This window comes from Canis lupus, chromosome 2, assembly GCF_011100685.1.
Source record: "Canis lupus familiaris isolate Mischka breed German Shepherd chromosome 2, alternate assembly UU_Cfam_GSD_1.0, whole genome shotgun sequence".
NCBI classification, from domain to species: domain Eukaryota; kingdom Metazoa; phylum Chordata; class Mammalia; order Carnivora; family Canidae; genus Canis; species Canis lupus.
Window position 1 is genome coordinate 18,142,985 of NC_049223.1, and position 20,733 is coordinate 18,163,717.

The following is a 20,733-nucleotide window of genomic DNA, read 5'->3' on the forward strand; positions in this document are numbered from 1 at the left end:
CTATGACATGGTCCTTCTGGAGGTTTTAACTCAGTTATTAACACAGAGCCTCCAACAATTCATCAATTACAGTTGAGGTTTTCCTACCTGGTGCTGGTGAGTATCTCCTTCAGGCAGCTGCGACTTCCTATCTGTCTCTCCAATCTTGGAAATATCCCTGATGTTATTCTTACTTGTTGAAGGTGAAACCCTTCCGTTTCCTATTCTTTCACTTGATTGTATCTTTTGGCTCAACACTGACCAAGAGGGGAACCCATTTTGGAGTAAGTTTCTTTTTTTGAAGGCCACTGCATAAAGATGTTCAGATTGTTCATTGTTAAACCGAAAGGGATGCCCTTCCAATTGGCTACCCCAGTCATACATGGCAGTTCTGAAAAATACATGAAGCAGCATGATTTAGAGTTCATGAATTAATGTCTCTTAGTGAGACACTGAAACACCTTCCCAATGCAGGTACAGCAGAGGGACCCACCCACCAATATGTCCCCAATAGTTGCAGCTGGATCTTGCAGACAGCAGTACCATGGACTAGCTTCAAACACAAGCATACCCATGGTAGCCACAGTTGGCCTCTTAATCAACCACAATGGGCCAGTTCTGCCCACCAGTCACAGCATAGCCATAACAGAAGGGCACACACAAACCACACAGGGGATACCTCTGGAGCACTTAGTTCTGGTGACTGGAGGATTATACTTCTGAGACTCACAGGATATCTGCATAAAGGCCACTTCTTCAAAGCCAGGAGATGAGGCTGACCTACCGAACACATAGAAACAAACACAGCAAGCAGGCAAAATGAGGAAATAGAGGAATATGTTCCAAAAAAAAAAAAAAAAGCTACAGGAAAAGTAAAATGAAGATAAGCAATCTACCTGATAAAGAATTGGAGGTAATGGTCATAAACATGGTCATTGAACTCAGGAGAAAATGAATGAACACGTGAAAATGTCAATGAAGAGATAAAAAATGCAAAAAGGAACCAATCAAAGCTGAAGAATATAATAACTGAAATGAAAAATACACTAAAGGGAATCAACATTAGAGAATACAGAAAAAAAGATCAGTAATCTAGAAGACAAGATAGTTAAAATCCAAAGTGAACAGCAAAAAGAAAAAAATAAGAATGAGGATAGTTTCAGTAACCTCTGGAACAACATCAACCATACTAACATTTTATTATAGGGATTTTGGAAAAAAGAAGAGAGAAAGATTAGAAAACTCTTTTGAAGAAATAGTAGCTGAAAACTTCCCAAATATGGGAAAGGAAACAGATATCCAAGTCCATAGAGCACAGGGAGTTACAAACAAGATGAGCCCAAAGAAGTTCACACCAAGACACATAATAATTAAGGGGACAACTGGGTGGCTCAGCAGTTAAGCATCTGCCTTTGGCTCAGGAAGTGATCCTGAGATATAGTCTTGCATTGGGCTCCCTTTGAGGAGCCTGCTTCTCCCTCTGTCTGTGTCTCTGCCTCTGTGTGTCTCTCATGAATAAATAAAATCTTAAAAAAAAGACACATAATAATCAAAATGTCAAAAGTTAAGGATAAAGAAAGACTCTTAAAAACAGCAAGAGAAAAACATCTTGTCATGTATAAAGGAACCCATATAAGACTATCAGTTGATATTTCAGCAGAAACTTTACAGTCCAAAAGGGACTGACATGATATAGTCAAAGTTCTGAAAAGGAAAAAAAATAGACAACCAAAACTACTTTACCCAGTAAGGTTATCATTCAGAATTGAAAGAAAGATAAAGGGTTCCAAAGAAACAAAAGTTAAAGTTTATCACCACTGGACTTTCAAGTAATGTTAAAGGAAATTCTTTAGATGGAAAAGAAAAGGCCATAACTACAAGTAAGAAAACTATGAAAGGAAAAATCTTGCTGGTTAAAGCAAACACATAGTTAAGGTAGTGGATAAACCACTTATAAAACTGGTATGAATGTTAAAAGACCCAAAGTAATAAAACCAACTATAGTTATAGTAATTAGTTAAGGGATACACAAAATAAAAAGATATAAAGTACACCATCAAATCATAAAACATTGGGGAAAGCATAAAAATGTAGCTCCTTTAGAACATGTTCAAACTTAAGTGTCCATCAACTTAAATAGACTTGTACATACAAAGGGTGCTAAATATAAATTTCATGATAACAATAAACCAAAACCCCATAATAGGTATGATACCAAAAATAAAGTAAAGAGAAAGAATTTCAAATATAACACCATAGAAAATCATCAAAACAAAGAGAAAAGATTAAGCAAGAACAGAGACTAACTACAAAAACAACCAGGAACAATTTTGAAAATGGCAATAATTACTTTAATGGTAAATGGACTGAATATTCCAATCAAAAGACACAGGGTGACTGATCAAATAAAAAATAAATAAAAAAGACCAGAGCTTATTTTTTGAGTGGCTCAGTTGATTAGGCCATTTGACTCTTGATCTCATCTCAGATCTTGATCTCAGGGTCGTGATTTCAAGCTCCACATTGGACTCCATGCTGTGCAGTAAGTAAGTAAGCAAATAAATAAATAAAACCCATCAATATACTACCTATAAGAGACTCATTCAGACCAACAGACACATACAGACTAAAGTGAAGGGACAGGAAAAGATTCCATGCAAATAAAACCAAAAGAAAGCTGGAGTAACAATACTTGTATCAGACAAAATAAACTTTAAAAGAAAGACTGTATCAAGAGATAAAGATGGACACTTACATAATGACAAAGAGATCAGCCCAACAAGATGATATAACACTTACCAATATGTATACTCCTCCAAGTTGGAGCACTAAAATATACAAAAGAAAATGGTAACAGATCAAAAGGAGACATTAATACAATAATAGTAAAAAAATTTAACACCCCATTTATATCAATGAATAGTTCATCTGGACAAAAAAATCATTAAGAAAACAGTGGCCTTAAATGACACATTAGACCAGATGACACATTAGACCATACTTACCAGATAAATACAGAACAATCCATCCAAAAACATCAAAATACATCATGTGTACATTCTCTTTAGGTACACATGAAACATTTTTCCAGGATAGATCACATGTTAGGCCATCACATGTTAGGCTTCTCCAAGTAGGAGCACTAAAATATATAAAAGTAAATATAAAAAGGAGACATTAATACATAATAGTAAAAAAATTTAACACCCCATTTACATCAATGAATAGTTCATCTGGACAAAAAAAAAATCATTAAGAAAACAGTGACCTTAGGGCAGCCCGGTGGCTCAGCGGTTTAGTGATGCCTTCGGCCCAGGACATGATCCTGGAGACCCGGGGTCGAGTCCCACGTCAGGCTCCCTCTATGGAGCCTGCTTCTCTCTCTGCCTTGTCTCTGCCTCTCTCTCTCTCTCTCTTTCTCTCTGTGTCTCTCATGAATAAATAAATAAAATCTTAAAAAAAAAGAAATAAAGAAAGAAAACAGCATCCTTAAATGACACATTAGATCAAATGACACATTAGACACATTTGACTATACTTACCAGATAAATACAGAACAATCCATCCAAAAACATCAGAATACGCATTCTCTTTAGGTACACATGAAACATTTTCCAGGATATATTACATATTAGGCCACAACACAAATCTCAATATATTTAAAATGATTATAATCATATCAGCATCTTTGTGATCACAATGGTATGGAATTAAAAATCAATTACAAGAAAATAAACCAGCAAAACACAAGCACATGAAAACTAAACAACATGTTGCTAAACAACCGATGGGTCAATTAAGAAGTCAAGGAGGAAATAAAAAAATACCTTGAAACAAATGAAAATAAAATGTACCAACATCCATGGGATACAGCTAAAGCAGTTCTAAGAGGAAGTTTACAGTGACAGGGGCCTACCTCAAAAATCTCAAATAAACAATCTAACCTTAAACCTAAAGGAACTGGATAAAGAAAAACAAACAAAGCCAAAGTTAGCAGAATAAAGACAAGAGCAACAATAAATGAAACAGAGACTAAATAACAATAGAAAAGATTAATGAAACAAGAGTTGGTTCTTTGAAAAGATAAATAAAATTGATAAACATTTAGCCAGACTCATAAAAAAAAAGGACTCAAATAAAAATCAGAAAGAGAAGTTACAGCAGACACCACAGAAATACAAAAGATTATAAGAGAAAAATATGAGCAACTAGGGTAAAACAAATTGGACAATACAGAGAAAATGAATGAATCCCTAGAAATATACAATTTTTCAAGACTGAATCAGAAGGAAATAGAAAATCTGAAAGATACTGAGTACTAATAAGGAAATTGAATTAATAATAAAAAAATAACTCCCAACAAATCAAAATCCAGGACCAGATGGCTTAATAGATGAATTCTACTGAACATTGAAAGAGGAATTGACATCTTCCTGAAACTGCTACAAAAAATTGAAGAGAAAGGAATGCTTCCACATTCAGGAGTCCAGCATCACCCTGATATCAAAACCAGGCAAAGATGTTACAAAATAATTACAGGCCAAATATTCCAAATGAATGTAGATGCAAACATCCTCAACAAAATATTAGCACACTGAATTCAAGAATAAATTAAAAGGATTCTATACCATGATCAGGTGGTATTTTTCCCAAGATGCAAGGATAGGTCAATATTTGCAAGTCAATCAACATGATATACCATATTAACAAAATGAAGATAAAAATCATATCATCTCAGGACATCTGGGTGGCTCAGGGGTTGAGCATCTGCCTTTGGCTCAGGGTATGATCCTGGGGTTCTCGGATCGAGTCCTACATTGGGCTCCCTGTAGGGAGCCTGCTTCTCCCTCTGCCTATGTCTCTATGAATAAATGGATAGAAACTTTTAAAAAAATCATATCATCTCAATAATACTTAAAAAACATTTGACAAAATTCAACATCCATTTATGCGGAGAACATATCTCAACATAATAGAGGCCATATATGACAAACCCATGGTTAAAACATCATATTCTATAGTGAAAAGTTGCAGCTTGTCCTCTAAGATTAGAAACAAGACAAGGATGCCCACTTTTGGAACTTATATTCAATATTAGCACTAGAAGTCCTAGTCACAGCAATCAGACAAGAAAAGAAATAAAAGGCATCCAAACTGGTAAGAAGTATAATTGTCACTATTTGCAGATGACATAATTGTATATATATATATAAAATGCTAAAGACTCTACCAAAAAATTGCTAGAATAAGTGAATTGCAGTCAAGATGCAGGATATAAAATTAATATACACATATCTGTTGCATTTCTATACTCTAATAATGAATTGTCAGAAAGAGAAATTAAGAAAACAATCCCATTTACAATTGCACCAAGAAGAATAAAATACCTAGGAAAAGATATTTTAAAATACCTATTTAACCAAGGAAGTGAAATACTTGTACACTGGAAACTATATGATATTGATGAAAGCAACTGGATAACACAAATAGAAAGATATGCCATGCTTATGAATTGGAACAAGTAATATTGTTAAGATATCCATACTACCCGAAGCAGTCTATAGATTCAATATAATCCTATCAAAATACCAAAGCCATTTTTCAAAGAACTAGAACAAATAGTCCTAAAATTCGTATGGAAGTAAAAACAACCCTGAATAACCAAAGCAATGTTGAAAAAGAAGAACAAAGATGGAGACCATCATACTCTTTGACTTTAAAGTATACTACAAAGCTTTAATAATCAAAACAGATGATACACACACACACACACACACACACACACACACAAAATGGACATAAAAATCAATAGAATACAGAGCCCAGGAAAAAACCCACAATTATATGGGCAGTTAATCTATGACAAAGGAGACAAGAATATGTGATGTGAGAAAAAGTCTCTTCAGTGAATGATGTTGGGAAAACTGGACAGTTACATGGAAAAGAATGAAACTGGACCAGTTTTTCAATCCACATACAAAAATAAAGTCAAAATGAATTAAAGACATTAATTTAAGACCTGAAGTCTTAATATTCTTAAAAGAAAATATAGTCAGTAGGCATAGCACATGGGTCTTAGCAATATATTTTTTGTACCTATCTCCCCAGGCAAGGGCAACAGAAGCAAAACTAAACAAATGGGACTACATCAAACTAAAATGTTTTTGCACAAAACCAACAACAAAATGAAAAGGCAACTTACCAAATGGGAGAAGATATCTGCAAATGATAAATCTGATAAGGTATTAATATCCAAAATATATAAGAAACTAATAGAACTCAACACCAAAAGTAAATAAATAATAAACAATTTACTTTAAAAATGGGCAGAGGAGGGAAGTGAAGAGGCATCTTCCAAAGAAGATGTACAGATGGCCAACAGACACACAAAAAGATGCTTAACATCACTAATAACTAGGGAAATGCAAATAAAAACTACAATAAGATATCACCTCATACCAATCAGAAGGATGAGAAATAAGCGTTGATAAGAATGCGCAGAAATGAGAACCTACACCTGTTGGTGGGAATGTAACCTTGTGCAGCCATTATGGAAAACAGTATGGAGGTTCCTCAAAAAATTAAAAATAGAACTACCATACAATCCTCCGATTCCACGTCTGGGTATTTATCAAAAGAAAATGAAAATATATCAAAAAGATAATGTGTGTCCCTATGTTCATTGCAGTACTGTTTATGATAACCAAGATACAGAAGCAGCCTAAGTGTCCATCAACACATGGATAAATCTAAAAATGTGATAGATATACAATGGAATATTAGTCATGGAATATTGCTCAGTCATTAAAAGAATGAAATTTTGCCATCTGCAACAACATGGATGGTTCTTGACCATACATGTTAAGTGAAATAAGCCAGACAAAGACAAATGCCACATGATTTTATTTATATGTCAAATCTCAAAAACAGGACAAATGAACAAAAAAACAAACAAAAAACAGAATCAGACTCTTAGATACAGAGAACAGACTGGTGGTTGCCAGAGGGGAGGGGAGTGGGTAAATGAGTGAAATTGGTGAAGAGGATTAAAAGGTACAAATTTCCAGTTATAAAATAAATAAGTCATGGGAATATAAAGTACAGCATAGGGAATGTAGTCAATAATATTGTAATAACTATGTATGGTGACAGGTGATCATTAAAGTGATCATAGACTCATGATTATAGACTCATTACAGTGATCATTTTGTAATGTATGTATATCAAATTACTATACTATATACCTAAAATTAATATTGTATGTCAACAATTTAAATTTTTTTAATTAAACAAAATACTGAAAAGCATTGAAATGAAAAAAACATAGACTTGAACTTTATAAACTTGTATACTCTCGAAATAAAATATTAAATTAGTTACTCAATAATTCTCCTCCTATATGTACATGACTTTACTATTTGTATAGTGTTGTGACTTCCCAATATATCAGGTACATCCATTTTCAAATATTAGATGCGAGATGCATTCTAAACTCAAATAAGTAATACTTTAGTTTGAGCACTGTTCACTCTATAAATTCCAATATAAATATAATGTATGTAAAATATATTATCTAAGAATATTACAAAGCAACTACTTCACTATAGGTTCCTTAAAAAAGATTATCATAGCATAATTTGAAAGAAATTATTTGAATTCTCATCTTTTAAGAGTTATAAGTATTATATAACTTCCTGTTGGACTGGCAGATGAAGTAAGAGATGCATTGTTAAACAAGATTTAGGGAATTTAAACAATAATGGGGAACTCAGAAAAGTAAATTCATAATGAAAGTCTTAATAGAGTATTATAATTTAGGGTCAATGAGAACTCAGGAGGGATGGTCAAATGCCTGATGAATTCACAATAAATTTAATGTGTATATTCAGTAGGTTGCTCATTTTTGTACTTAATGCTGCTTGATGAAAAATTACTATCTGAGGTAACCTTAAGATTTTACATATTATTCTTTACAAATGCATGGTTAAAATTGTTATTCCCAGACAGTAAGCAGGGTATGCAGCAAAAAAATGAGACAGACAAATTAAAACAATACATTTAGCTACTTGTTTCTCTGGGATTTGGTACATTTGAAATATTTAGAATTTATCTGGTTATTATTGTTTGCCAGACAATGTCATGAGAGCATTTCCTGTCTCAATCCTCTCAACCCTCTTAAAGTACAATTCCAACCTATTGAGATACTATTATTAGTCTCACGTTTTAGATGTGGAAACTAGGGCTTTGCATGGTCAAAGAACTAGCCCCAAGCCATAAAGCCAGAAGCTAAGCTTTTAATAACTGTGAATAGATCTTTTCTTATAGTGTGAGGAAAAGCCATAAAGCATAGGGGGCCAGTGAGACTGAGGAATTTGGTGGACAGTAGGGGTGGCATGCAAGTTCAGTTATCCATCCTTAAGCTATTTATTGCCACAGATCACTGAAGAGACTCATTAGTTCAGCACATTACACAGAAGCCTCTCAAATTTTTCTAGCAGCTGAATATCCAAGAGTGTCTGTCCCAACACAGTGAAAGCAAATTCTGTAATTATGTATCTAATCACTTAACATCAAGATATTCATTATACATTCTTACATAAAACACTAATGCATTTACTAGTATGGTCATAAACTGAACTTCTAATTCTAAACAGGGCTTGCAATTATTTTTAGGATGATCTGAAATTCTACAACCAAAATATTATTTGAAATCCACATCTTCAATTTATGGCTCCTTCCAATTATAAAACCTTATCTAGGTATTACTGATGTACCTAGACTTCATTATATTAAATAGTATTTATATTAGTACTTCAGTACTAGTAAAAGAACCGTGCCTTAAACTGAACCAAACATCTATTACACTGAATTGCCGCTTATGCTAAAATCAGTTCAATTACATAAAAGTCATTTGCCACACGGATTAAAGAACATAATCCCATGCTTGAAGAAGACCTTAAAACCGTAATTCAAATTTTTAAAAAGTATAATTTAAAAATGATTCAAGAACTTTAGGCGCATTTTCTAAAAAAAAAAATAGTTTAATTCTTGTAATGCTCTTTAATTTACATAAATGATAAAAATCTCATTCTTGGACTTAGTGGGAAAACATGTTCTAATTTTTTTAAGGCTTTAACGAAGAGTGTTTTTAGAAAAAGAGTGGTGTGTGTATATATATATATATATGTATATAACTAATGAAAATAGCTAACATTTTCTAGAGATCCCGGGGAGCTAACTTATAAGAAATAAATGTTGCTTAAATTTAACAGCATTTGAATATATTTTTTAAAAAGTGATATGCTACAGTTATTAAAAATAGTGTTCTCTCTACAATCTATTCCTATTTCATTATATATTACAAAAACTTACACCCCAGAAAAAAATTACAATTATTTTGTAATGTACACATGCATAATGAAGAGGTTTGACTACATGACATTTTCTCTTTAAAACGAAGACGTTTCAAAGGTAGAGAAAGCCCAGATTTTGGTTAAGTAATTGAAGTAAATGTAAGAGAAAGTCACTAGTACGTTTTTACAAAGGCCCAATACAGGTGTGACAGTTCCCAGGGCAATGATTAAACCAAGTCTAACAAAAATAAAGGGTAAATCCTGGAGAAGAATGCTCAGGAAATTCAGAAGAGGGTTCTGAGGAGTTAATATAATTCGAAGGATAGAAATAAAACTGAAAATGTAGACTGGGAATAGCCAGCCTGACTTATACACCGAGGGGTGGCCAGCCACGCGCACCATTTCTATGGTGTCAGACCATAGCACGAAGCTCCACAGGAAGATTTGGGCTCGATCATCTTGCAGGGACATTGCTTTCAGGACTCTCGAGTGAAAGACAGGCTCTTGGGGTACCCTCAGCACTGGAGTGGAGATCTGTGTCCTTGTTGCTGATGGCTGTGATGCCTGGGTCGTCCAGGCTAGCTGGGGAGGTGAAGTGTTTTCTTCCTTTTGTTTCACTTGGTCTGTCACAGTTTTTATTTGTTGCAAAGTAGTTGTATGAATGTGCCTGTCTTCATTACCTGCAAAAAATTGATTTATTCGAATTTGTAATTTTAAAAAATTTATGTAAGTTAACATTTTATTTCAAATTTATGTAAATTCCAGATTTTTAAATTTTAATGTAAAATTTAAAGATAAAATTGTGTTATCTTATTTGATGTCTGTTTTACACATGGAAATTCAGACAAAAGTGGGAAGCATGATGACCAAAAAGACCCCCCCCACACACAAAAAAAAAAACCTCCAAAAGAACAGAGGCAGAGAAGGTTCTTCATATTTTTAGTTTTTTCTAGATATGGATCTCAAGTCATTTCTACCACTTCACAGTACTAGCCCTACTGGCTAGTGAGCTAAGCACTTTCACATATTACCTCATTTAATCCTCAGAAAAAATCTGATAGATGGGGATTACTATCCCATTTTATAAATATAGAAACTGCAGCCCAAGAGATGAAATGACACCCTAATTCAAATACACAGTAATGATCAGAGCTGGAATTCCCACCCAGCTTTATTTGACCCCAATTGACAATCTCTTAACTTTATGACTGCTATTACCATCTGGAGGCAATACATCATGTGCTAATTATAAAACATAAAAAAAAACATGAAATCAAATGACTCCAAAAGTCCAATGGTCCAATCTCGTCCTTTTTAATAAGAAGTCCACAAGGATCACTACAACCCAGATCTCCAGGCTCGGAGCTTGGTCTTAAGAGGGAATCTGTTTGACCATGAGAAAATCTTAGTGAAGGGTGCCACTCGAATCCGAGATTTTTTTAAGCTGTAATTTTTTTAAGCTGTAATTTTGAACCACTCAGTACAATTAATTAGACTAATGCAACTTGTTTGTGGCCATAAGGCTATCCCTGAAAAACATGACAATCTTCTGAATAAGGGAGATAACTTCTCATGAGTATCACATTGTGTATGTGCTCACACATGGGTCTCTCTGTGCACACATGGGTGTTGAGGTTGGGAGAGTATGAAGGGATCCTCAAATTTCAAAACTTACTACCAATGTTAATAGTCTGGTTTTCATACATGAAAAGTATAGCACATTATTTCTCAAACATTCATCTAGTTAAGCACCATTTTTTGCTAAGAATTTTTAGGTCTTAACAAAGTTTATTTATTCAGCAAACATGCTGAGCTGTCATATTACTTGATAAGACAAAATTTAAAGGAGTCATTATGCTGAATAGCTCTAAAGGTTAAAGACACGAAGTCAATAAAAGTTTGAACTATATTGAACTGATGTGAAAACATTTTAAAATAAATAAATTATGATTAATGATTAATACTTGATTACTATAAATAGGAGCTGTTTAAAGAACAAACCTGTTTTTTTTATATAATGAACTGCTGTAAAGTTTTAAGTGTGAATTGAGTTTACCAATAAACTAAAACGATAATTTAAATTCTTGATGAAATATTACTTACTTCTGATATGAATCATTTGTATACATAGTTTTTAAGGGTCCTACTATATATATAGAAACTTCTTTACCAACCTTAGATGACATAGCATGGATGAATATCATTTTTATATATAATAGTCAAGTAAGAAAGAAAATTATACACTATTATTTTAACATTCATAAAACCATCTCTTTTTAAACTCAGATGCTTACTGGCATCAATTATATCTCTCATTTTACAAAAGAGAAAAAAAAAACATGGAAATCATGTTTCTTAGAGTATGTCATGTCCTGGAGAACTCTCCTTCACCTGTCTTAATAGATAAAGCCGTTTGAATGGAAATCCAAATTTCTTTGTCAACATAAATAATGCAGTGCATAATTTGGGCTTTGGAGGATGATTGCAAATTCAGCACTGTTTCAAGGCCAGGAAGCAGCAATCTTAAGAAGTGACACATTAACATCTTTTTTAAAGATTTTATTTATTTAGTCATGAGAGACACAGAGAGAGAGGCAGAGACAGAGGAAGAAGCAGGCTCCTCGAAGGGAGCCTGATGCAGACTCAATCTCAGGACCCCGAGATCACACCCTGAGCCAAAGGCAGATGCTCAACTGTTGACCCACAGGCATCCCAACACATTAACATTTTTAAACAGTCAGTAAAAATCTTAATATCTGTGGATAAGAGCCGTGAGATGAACAATGAATTCTTGGCTAGAGTTCATTTTTAATAAAATAATAAAGTCCTAATCCATGTGTATTGGTGAAATTGGGGCTGGAAGCTTCATATCTCTCTATAGCTCAATAGAGACTGAGGGATTCTGTTGTCCCCTTTCCAACTGAGAAGTACTAGAACTATCAGCTAGAAAGTTCTGCTGGCCTGCCAGAGGGCAACGTAGTGTTGAAGAAGCCAAGAAACTGGTCACAAATTTATCCTCAAGCAATGTAAACTTTCATGTATTCAATACTATTCCATTTGAGTCAATAACTAGTTCCCCTTCAAATTATTATTTTTTTAATTTCCACTTTGTTCTTTTGTTGTTGTTAGTGTTCTATTGGGGTAAAATGATATTTATTTGTGCAAAATCCATAAAAAATATAAGCATGAAGAAAGAGATCTACTCACTTCCTTAGAGTCCCTACATAAAGCAAAAGTAGCAGGCATTCTGTGGAGTTCCCTACATCTAATGCCAGGTGTCCAAACAACTTTTTGTCTTCATTGTGAAAGCTAAAGAATAAGAAAATATCATTTAAATCACAGATAAAAGTTTAAGTAGGTAACTCACATCTATTTTACTTGATTTTTTTAATTATTTATTTATTTGAGAGTGAGAAAGATAGAGCATGACCGGGGATGGAGGGCAGACAGAGAGGGACAAGCAGACTGTGCACCCAGCATGGAGCCCAATGAGGGGCTGTCCCACCACTCCAAGATCATGACGTGAGCCGAAACCAAGAGTTGGACACTCAAGCAACTGAGCCACCCAGGCACCCCTTGATTATTTCTCTATTTTGATGTATTTTTATCTTTAACTTGTCCCCCAAAGTTTTAGATAGCTCACAGGGAAAACCTAAGAACAACAATAACATATCAGTAGTGGAGAATTTTCTAAAGTGAGCATGTATTCCTCTGGCGAGAGAATAGGAAAAAAATAAAAGATATTTATATACAAGAGAAAAAGAGAGAATCATAAGGAAAGGTGCCTAAAACCAAGACACAAATGGAACTAACACTAAAAATACACTGGTTAGGCTCCCAATGTCTGTCAGTAGCAGACAGATTTTAGAGTGCCATACCAAGCTCAACTGGGGATAGAGGATGGTAGCAGATACTGTGGAAACAGCAGTCCTAACCTCACCATCCTGTCACCTGTGATCACATCAATAAATACAGAAGAATAAAAAGTGGTGGGACTTTAAAAGGAAGGTTAGGGGGTACATGGGTGGCTCAGTGGTTGATCATCTGCCTTCAGCTCAGGTTGTGATCCCAGGGTCCTGGGATCAAGTCCCGCATCAGGATCAGTCCCACATCAGTCCTGCAAGGAGCCTGCTTCTCCCTCTGCCTATGTCTCTGCCTCTCTCTTTGTGTCTCTCATGAATAAATAATTTTTTAAAAAATAAAAATAAATAAAAGGAAGGTCAGTTCTATTGAATGGGTCTGAGACTGGAGGTCAGGACGGCTCATCTGAGAAGTAACAGTTAAGCAGAAACCTGAAGAGTAAGGAGGAAGGAACTTTCTAGGTGGTAGAAAAGGCATGTGTAAAGATCTTCCAGCCAGAGTGATTGAAAGAGGGAAAGTTTTATAAGGAGTTGGGGAGGCAAAAAGGGAAGAAGAGCAGAAGAGCCAAAACCTAGTAAGTGCTCTCTATATACCAGGCACTGTTTAATTCATTGAATCCTTAGAAAAACTCTATAGTATAGATACTTTTATTTTCCCACCTGGAAGATGAATAAACTGAGGCACAGAGAGATTAACAATTGTTTCTAAGGTCACACAGCTAGCAAAAAGAGCAACCAGAACTTGAACCTCAAACCCTTTGCCCCTAGATCACATTATAGGTGGCAGAGTCAGGCATAAAGTGTGTGGCACCTAACAGGCCATGGTAAAGTCCTTGGGCTTTCTTCTAAGCTCAGTGGAAAGCTGCTAAAGATGGAAACTGGAAGGCAGAGGAACCAGAAAGGATATGGAGACATCAGCAAAGAGGTTCTCAAGGCCACAGAGGCAGCTGCTGTGAAATGAGACTGGTACCCAATTCACAGCAACCGGATCAGATCAGAGAATTATTCAGGAAAAATAAAATGTTCTAGAGAAAGTGAAATGCTAATAAATTAGAAATAACATTATGAGAAAAAAATCTGGAAGAGAAGAAAATTAATTGTCATTACATATAAAGTATGTTAAGCACACAAAACACGGGGTCATAATCTTGGTGACTACAAAAAAATGTAATAAAATACACTGCAGGGCACTTATCTACATTGTTATTTTGAAGGTATCTACTAACTAAACTCAACTGGACTATGGTATCAGTTGTTTCCTTTGAGCAGCACATCTGAGGTCAGGGAAAACCACTAACTTCACTGCCAAATAATAAATGATGAAACCAGGACCTCCCTCACAGGGTGGTTATGAGGAATGAACAGGTCAATATGTGTAGAACATTTAAATAGCGCCTGACACACAGAAACAGACATATGTGTTAAACAAATCAAACAGAGCAATCCCTAAATATCAAAGTGCAATAAATAGTAAAAGGGATCAGTCTGTTAAACTTTGGTTATAGTTACACTGTTACCCACTATCCCATTTATGGGGGGGAAGGAGGACAAGTTTGAGAAACTGTGTCATACTACAGAGCCTTCAGGAGGTCATGACTTTAATTCTTATATTTGCCTGTTCATACCACGCAGAAAAATGCTCCCTCCTTCCAAATATAAATAATACTAGCAGGTGCAGGTGCAAGACAACTTGCAACAGCTAACAGAGGAGTCTATCATGTGCATCTCTTCCCAATTCCATAATCAGTGTTCAGTGACATCATCGCCCTGGTAGCTTTAAAATGGTCACAGAAGGAGTAATGACACCAGAGAAATGGTGGAAGGCTACAAATCAGGGTTTTTCCATGGACCTCCTGCAGAAATGGCTGTTTACACGTTGACCAGAATACTACTGCCTGTGTTCAAAACGGTACGCAAGTTCTCACCAGATAATAATTCATAACAATAATGACTTCAAGACAAATATTCAACCCACCATCAATGCTGCAAGAGCTCATGGACTTTCTTTAGAAAAAGCATTATCCTGTTTTCCAGTACGTTCAAAAGCCTATTCACTGCCAGTTCCCTGCCAGGCATGAGAATAAATAAATGTATCATTTCTGAATTTTAGGCAATGTAAAATATTAAGAAAATTCTTTTGTCTGATGTAGCTTGAAGGCTGGATGATTTAAAGACCATCTTCCCGGATATTATATATAATAATGCAACAATTAATAATTATAATATATTACATATATAATATGGTCAATTATAAATATATAATATACATTAATATATTATCATTATCTATTATATAATATTGAATATATTATATTGAATATATATTGAATATATATTTAAATAAAACATAAATCATAAAGTAAAATGTTGAAAAGCATGTGGTTATCTTATTTCCAAATATAAATAATACTAGACTTTGAAAAGGTTTGAAACGTCTTTACTGGTAAGTGCTTGGATATAGAGCAAAGCTTGGAATCCCAGCAGGAACCCAAACTGGTTGACAAAAATGGACACATAGGGAAATGAGCCTGTTTTGGGCCTTCAGAGCACTTGCCCCAGCTTTAATTATACACATTTGCTAGTGTAGTTTAGTGTGCTATCATGTCCACTAAACTGAGAGCTCAAAAAAAGGGGGACTCTGCCCATTTTCACTCACCACTGTACGCCCAGGACCTAGCAGAGGGTCTGGTAAAGATGCTGTGTAAAAGATGGGAAATGTTCCTGTTCTGGGGTCTGTTTGCATAAAGGAGCAATGGGCATCTTGGGGGGGAAATGCACACAAAGGCAAGTAAGCCAAAGCATGAATACCAGCAGAATAACAATGCACCTCCCCCTCCCCCTCTGTTCAAGAGGAAGGATGACTCTGGAGTCCCGCAGCACGGGATCTGCCACTAAGATTGCCACGTAGCCCAGATCCTGGAGTAAGACCATGCGACTGCTTCAGTGAACAAGCCCTGGAGGACGTAAGGAGGTCCTGGCAGCACAGCCCGGCCCCTTGCAGCTCAATGGTGAGAGGAGACGTCACACACGGCTAGAGGCCCAGGAGAGGAGCCAGTGCCACGTGTCCCCTGCATTGCCCAGCAGGACTGGGACAGCCATCAACGGGAGATCCACTAACAGCAGACATTTCAAAGGCTTCCCAGGCATTGGCCATGTCAGGAGTCACCCAGTCAGGGAACAAAAATGCCCACGTGTGATTCCGAGAAGCCAGCGTTTGTGAGTTCATAGGAAACACTTAGAATACCACACCCCATCCAGAAATAGGCGGACATGGGTTTCTAAAATAGCAGGTGGAAGCAGAGCCACAGCAAAATGGTGCTCCATAAAAAAAAGACCCTACCACGTGAAACACAGAATGACCAAGAAGGTCCATACATTATGCAGACCATCAGCTCAACAACCTTTTTTACTCTCTCCACTCCAAGACCAGAAAATCTAGACATGGAAAATCAATGACCTATGCCTTTACTTTCAACCTGGGACCATAATCTTTGCTGATTAATAATGAGAGGAAGAACAAGCCCTGGTAGTATCACAAAGTAAATGCATGCTGAATCCTTTGTGTTCCCTTATTTCTATCCGTCGCCCTAAAATATTTACTTTGAAAATAACCTGCAACTCTCAAGAATTTCACTTTATCTGCTAAAGCTGTTCATAATTTTTCCCCATGTAGGAAAAAAGTAACAATTAAGTGCCAAATTGTTACAGTCATGTAAAGCTGTCCTAATCAAAGGGTCACAATTTGATAGCACCTGAGCTCCTACATCTATTGGCAGGAGTATTGCTACAATATAGTTTCTGGCCCAATATACACTGACCTAATCCTGAAAGCTGGTACTTCATTAGAAGGTGTAAATCAGAAATCCTACCCTTCTCTCATCCTGTTCTGGTAAAAAGATACTTATTTCTTGAGAAGGGGGAAGAAAATCCTAAAACTAACACACTTTTCTAAAACTTCCTTCTTTTAAATAGCAAAGGGGGTTGTGTGTGAAGGAAATACACCCCTCCTTTTTGGCATGGCCACGAACACAGTGTTCCTCATATGTACTCTCTAAACACATATTGCAAAACACATTATGGAAACCCAGCTCACACGCTGGGCTCATATTGTATAATAAGCTTTTTCTTAAAAAGAAACAAAGGGGAACTCAAAGTGCCATTCATTTTATTCAGAGAAAAAGCAATGTCTGGTTTTTATCTCCCCTTTATTGTCTGTGGTAGCTTTTACCTTCTATTTGGTTAAAGTGTGTGGCATTCCCTTTCAAGGAAATATGGAAAGCTAGTAGCTTCAGGAATTTGGATTTGGGCTTTCAGCCTTTAACTTGGTATATGTCACAGTTCCTGATACGTGGGCCTATTACCAGGGGCCCTTAGTCAGGGTGGGTACCAGAACTGTTTGGAATTTTTAAAAATTGTGGATGCCAGGCCTTAAAGCCTGGCATATACTTCAAGCCAGAAATTGCTGGTCTAGGCATGTAACCCGAAGAAGTAATTGTAGATGCTGAGACCCTAACAACTGTCCCCTGGTGTACTGATCAGTAGATGGTGCTCATGCATATGTATTTTGCAAAGATAACTCTGGTGAGTACCCATGGGTGAGTCCCTGCATACATATTCATGGGATGGTCCATGATTCACTGGAAATAGCTTACACGCTCAATAAAAATCATCATTGTCATTCATTTAAGAAACTGTAGAATTCAATAAGAAGAAATAAGTAGTAAAGTAACAGATCATTTTCCTTCTTCCATTCCTGCTCTGCGAACTCCTAAACCTGGATCAGGCCTCCAGTTCTATCTTTTCTACAATCAATGCCCAGATTTCTCAGTATCGTTGAAGTAAGGGCTCATAATCTTGATTGGTCCCAGGACAAATTCCTGGTTTCCATTCTAGACCAAACCCTATGCATCTCTCATGCATCCATCTCCTTGCCTTTGACCCTCAGCAGTTATTCCAAACCTTACCCATCCTGTTACAGATTCTCTCCCTTCCATCCATCCCCAGTGCTCTCTACAGGTAACTTTGCTTTCTATTTCACAAATGCACTGGGGTTTTAATAGGTGTAAACTGCCCCTGCTTGCTTTCTGTGCATCCCCTTGAAACGCATTCACAAGTGTAAATCACCTAGGGGGCTTTAAAAATTACTTGTGCCTGGTCCTATCCTCCACCAAAATGATGATTTACTTATCTAGGGTTAAGTCTGGGAGTCAAAAAAACTTCAAGTCCCTTAGGTGTTCTGAATGTGCAGTCAGAAGTGAGAATGACTGCTCTTAATTAGGGATACAAATCAGAATCCAGTGAGGTTTTGTTTTTAAAAATTTAAATATAGGGGCAGCCCCGGTGGTGCAGCGGTTTAGCGCCGCCTGCAGCCCAGGGCGTGATCCTGGAGGCCCGGGATCGAGTCCCACGTCGGGCTCTCTGTATGGTGCCTGCTTCTCCCTCTGCCTGTGTCTCTGCCTTTCTCTCTCTCTCTTTGTCTCTATGAATAAATAAATAAAATCTTAAAAAAAAATAAAAATAAAAATTTAAATATATCCTCAGAGATCCTGATTCACTATATCGGGGGTTGCTGTGACTGACACATTTTTAAAGCGCTCTATTAAGTCCTTTTTTTAAATGTTGGAAATACCAGGAGAAATGGACAGAAATACAATAGAGGCAGGAGTCTAAAAGCTTTGCCTTGGGGCGCCTGCGTGGCTCAGTCAGTTAAGTGTTTGCCTTATGGGTCAGGTCCTGATCCTGGGGTCCTGTGATTGAGCCCTGCACTGGGCTCCCTGCTCAATGGGGAGTCTGCTTTTCTCTCTGCCTCTGCCCTGCTTGGGTGCTCTTTTTCTCTTTCTCATAAGTAAATAAAAATCCCTTTAAAAAAAAAAAGCTGTATAAGATCAAGTAAATAAATATACTAATTATCATTTCTGATCTATTGGTTACCTATAATTAGTGAGTTTATACCCTACAGAGATTCCAACTTCTTCTCTTCAGGAAATATATATTTTTAAGATTTTATTTATTTATTCATGAGAGACATGGAGAGAGAGGCAAAGACATAGGTAGAGGGAGAAGCAGGCTCCCTGCAGGGGAGACTCAATCCCAGGACCCCGGGATCATGCCCTGAGCCAAAGGTATACGCTCAACTCTGAGCCACCCAGGTGCCCCTTCAAGAAACATTTATATGTACAAAACTTTTGAGAAAATAATTAGTGAATATTTATATCACATTGGAGTGGAGTGAAAAAAAATTTTTTAAAGCATAACACTGTAGACAGAGTCCAGAGAGGAAATATTTACAGATTGTATTATGTCACAGTTAGAAAATTCCTATATCAAAAACACTATAGTAAAATTAGAAGGCAAATAACTCTGTAATATATATTTCTGACAGGCAAAGTTTAATGTCCTTACTATTTACAGAACTCATGAATCAGTAGTAAACAACAACAAAAGAATGGACATAGCAACAGAAAAACAAATCGAGAACATAAATATATGATTTAAAAAAAATACAATTAGCCAAGAAACCTATGAGAAAATGCACAACACAACTACTGCCTTAAGCACATTATTAAAATAATAAGATACTATTTTCACCAATGAAACTGGCAAAGATGAAAAGGAATACGTTACCTGAAGTTACAGGGTTGAGGAGAGATAGGTGTTTCCTTACACTACTGTTTAGATGGTAAATTAGGGCATTCATTGGAGGGGGCCATTTGATTTACTGACACATCAAAAACCTTAAAACCTTGTATATACTTTGAGACAGAAACTGTTCTTCTAGGCATTTAACCTAAAAAAGTAATCATCTATACTTCTGAGATCCTGCAGCCCTTGGCCCCAATCTCTGGGTATTAAAGAGTCTACACAGTAGGAACTGGACTAGGTCCACTGAGAGCAGATTTATTTGAAAACCTTACACTGCCAACATCGTACCTGGCACTTCTTACTGATGTGACAGTGGAAACCACCTCCTCTGCAGAGCTCTGATGTTTTCCACTCAAATAGCCTGTTGATCTCACCTCAAGCAAGCCGTCTCTGACTGTGCAGATATCCCTAATGCAGCCAAACCATCTTGCTATCCCGTTGGTACAATCCCCTACAAACGACCCCCTGTGTATTTGTCTGCATGTGCAGCCAGTCCATAATAGTCCCATTTTCTCTGGCAAGTGTCATTGCCAAGGAGTCTGGGCATGTGCAGATGCTCAGGGTCTTCTGAGGACACTCTGTGGTCATCCTCCTGATATCATTCGGCTGTGATCCAGTGGCAGTTAACTCTCTCTGTCCCCAGCCACTGCTTGGCCAGTCACCTACAAGTGGCTTCTAACTCTCATATACAGCCAGGGTCCTCCAGACACTGATCACCTGCGCCATCAATGCATGTGCACTCTCCACACATGGCTTGCCTCCCCTGCTTAACTCCAACCATGTCACCCTGCTCATTCTCACCACATCCTTTTGCTTTTTGCTTTTTCCTGCAACCCTTTTTACTTCTGAATAACAGTCATAACAATAGTGTTTTTAGTAGTTAAAAACTAGAAAATAAT

The 20,733-nt window shown here is 36.4% G+C and overlaps 1 protein-coding gene and 1 long non-coding RNA gene across 3 annotated transcripts in view; both read right to left on the reverse strand.

The window, feature by feature from the left end:
• Nucleotides 1-2,455: 2,455 nt before the first annotated feature.
• Nucleotides 2,456-3,308, reverse strand: LOC111094515. Its single transcript, XR_005354940.1, has 4 exons — nucleotides 3,248-3,308; nucleotides 2,985-3,121; nucleotides 2,779-2,807; nucleotides 2,456-2,514 (listed from the first exon to the last, which is right to left on the reverse strand). It is a non-coding gene; the product is annotated as an uncharacterized LOC111094515 (long non-coding RNA).
• A 3,567-nt stretch (nucleotides 3,309-6,875) lies between these two features.
• TMEM236 (transmembrane protein 236) overlaps nucleotides 6,876-20,733 on the reverse strand; it is a 38,033-nt gene continuing 24,175 nt past the window's right edge. For both annotated transcript variants that reach the window (XM_038529989.1, XM_038529988.1), the window contains one exon: nucleotides 6,876-10,012. In XM_038529989.1, the coding sequence (XP_038385917.1) occupies nucleotides 9,429-10,012 (584 nt within the window). In that variant the 3' untranslated portion in view covers nucleotides 6,876-9,428. The remainder of the gene's footprint in view (nucleotides 10,013-20,733) is intronic.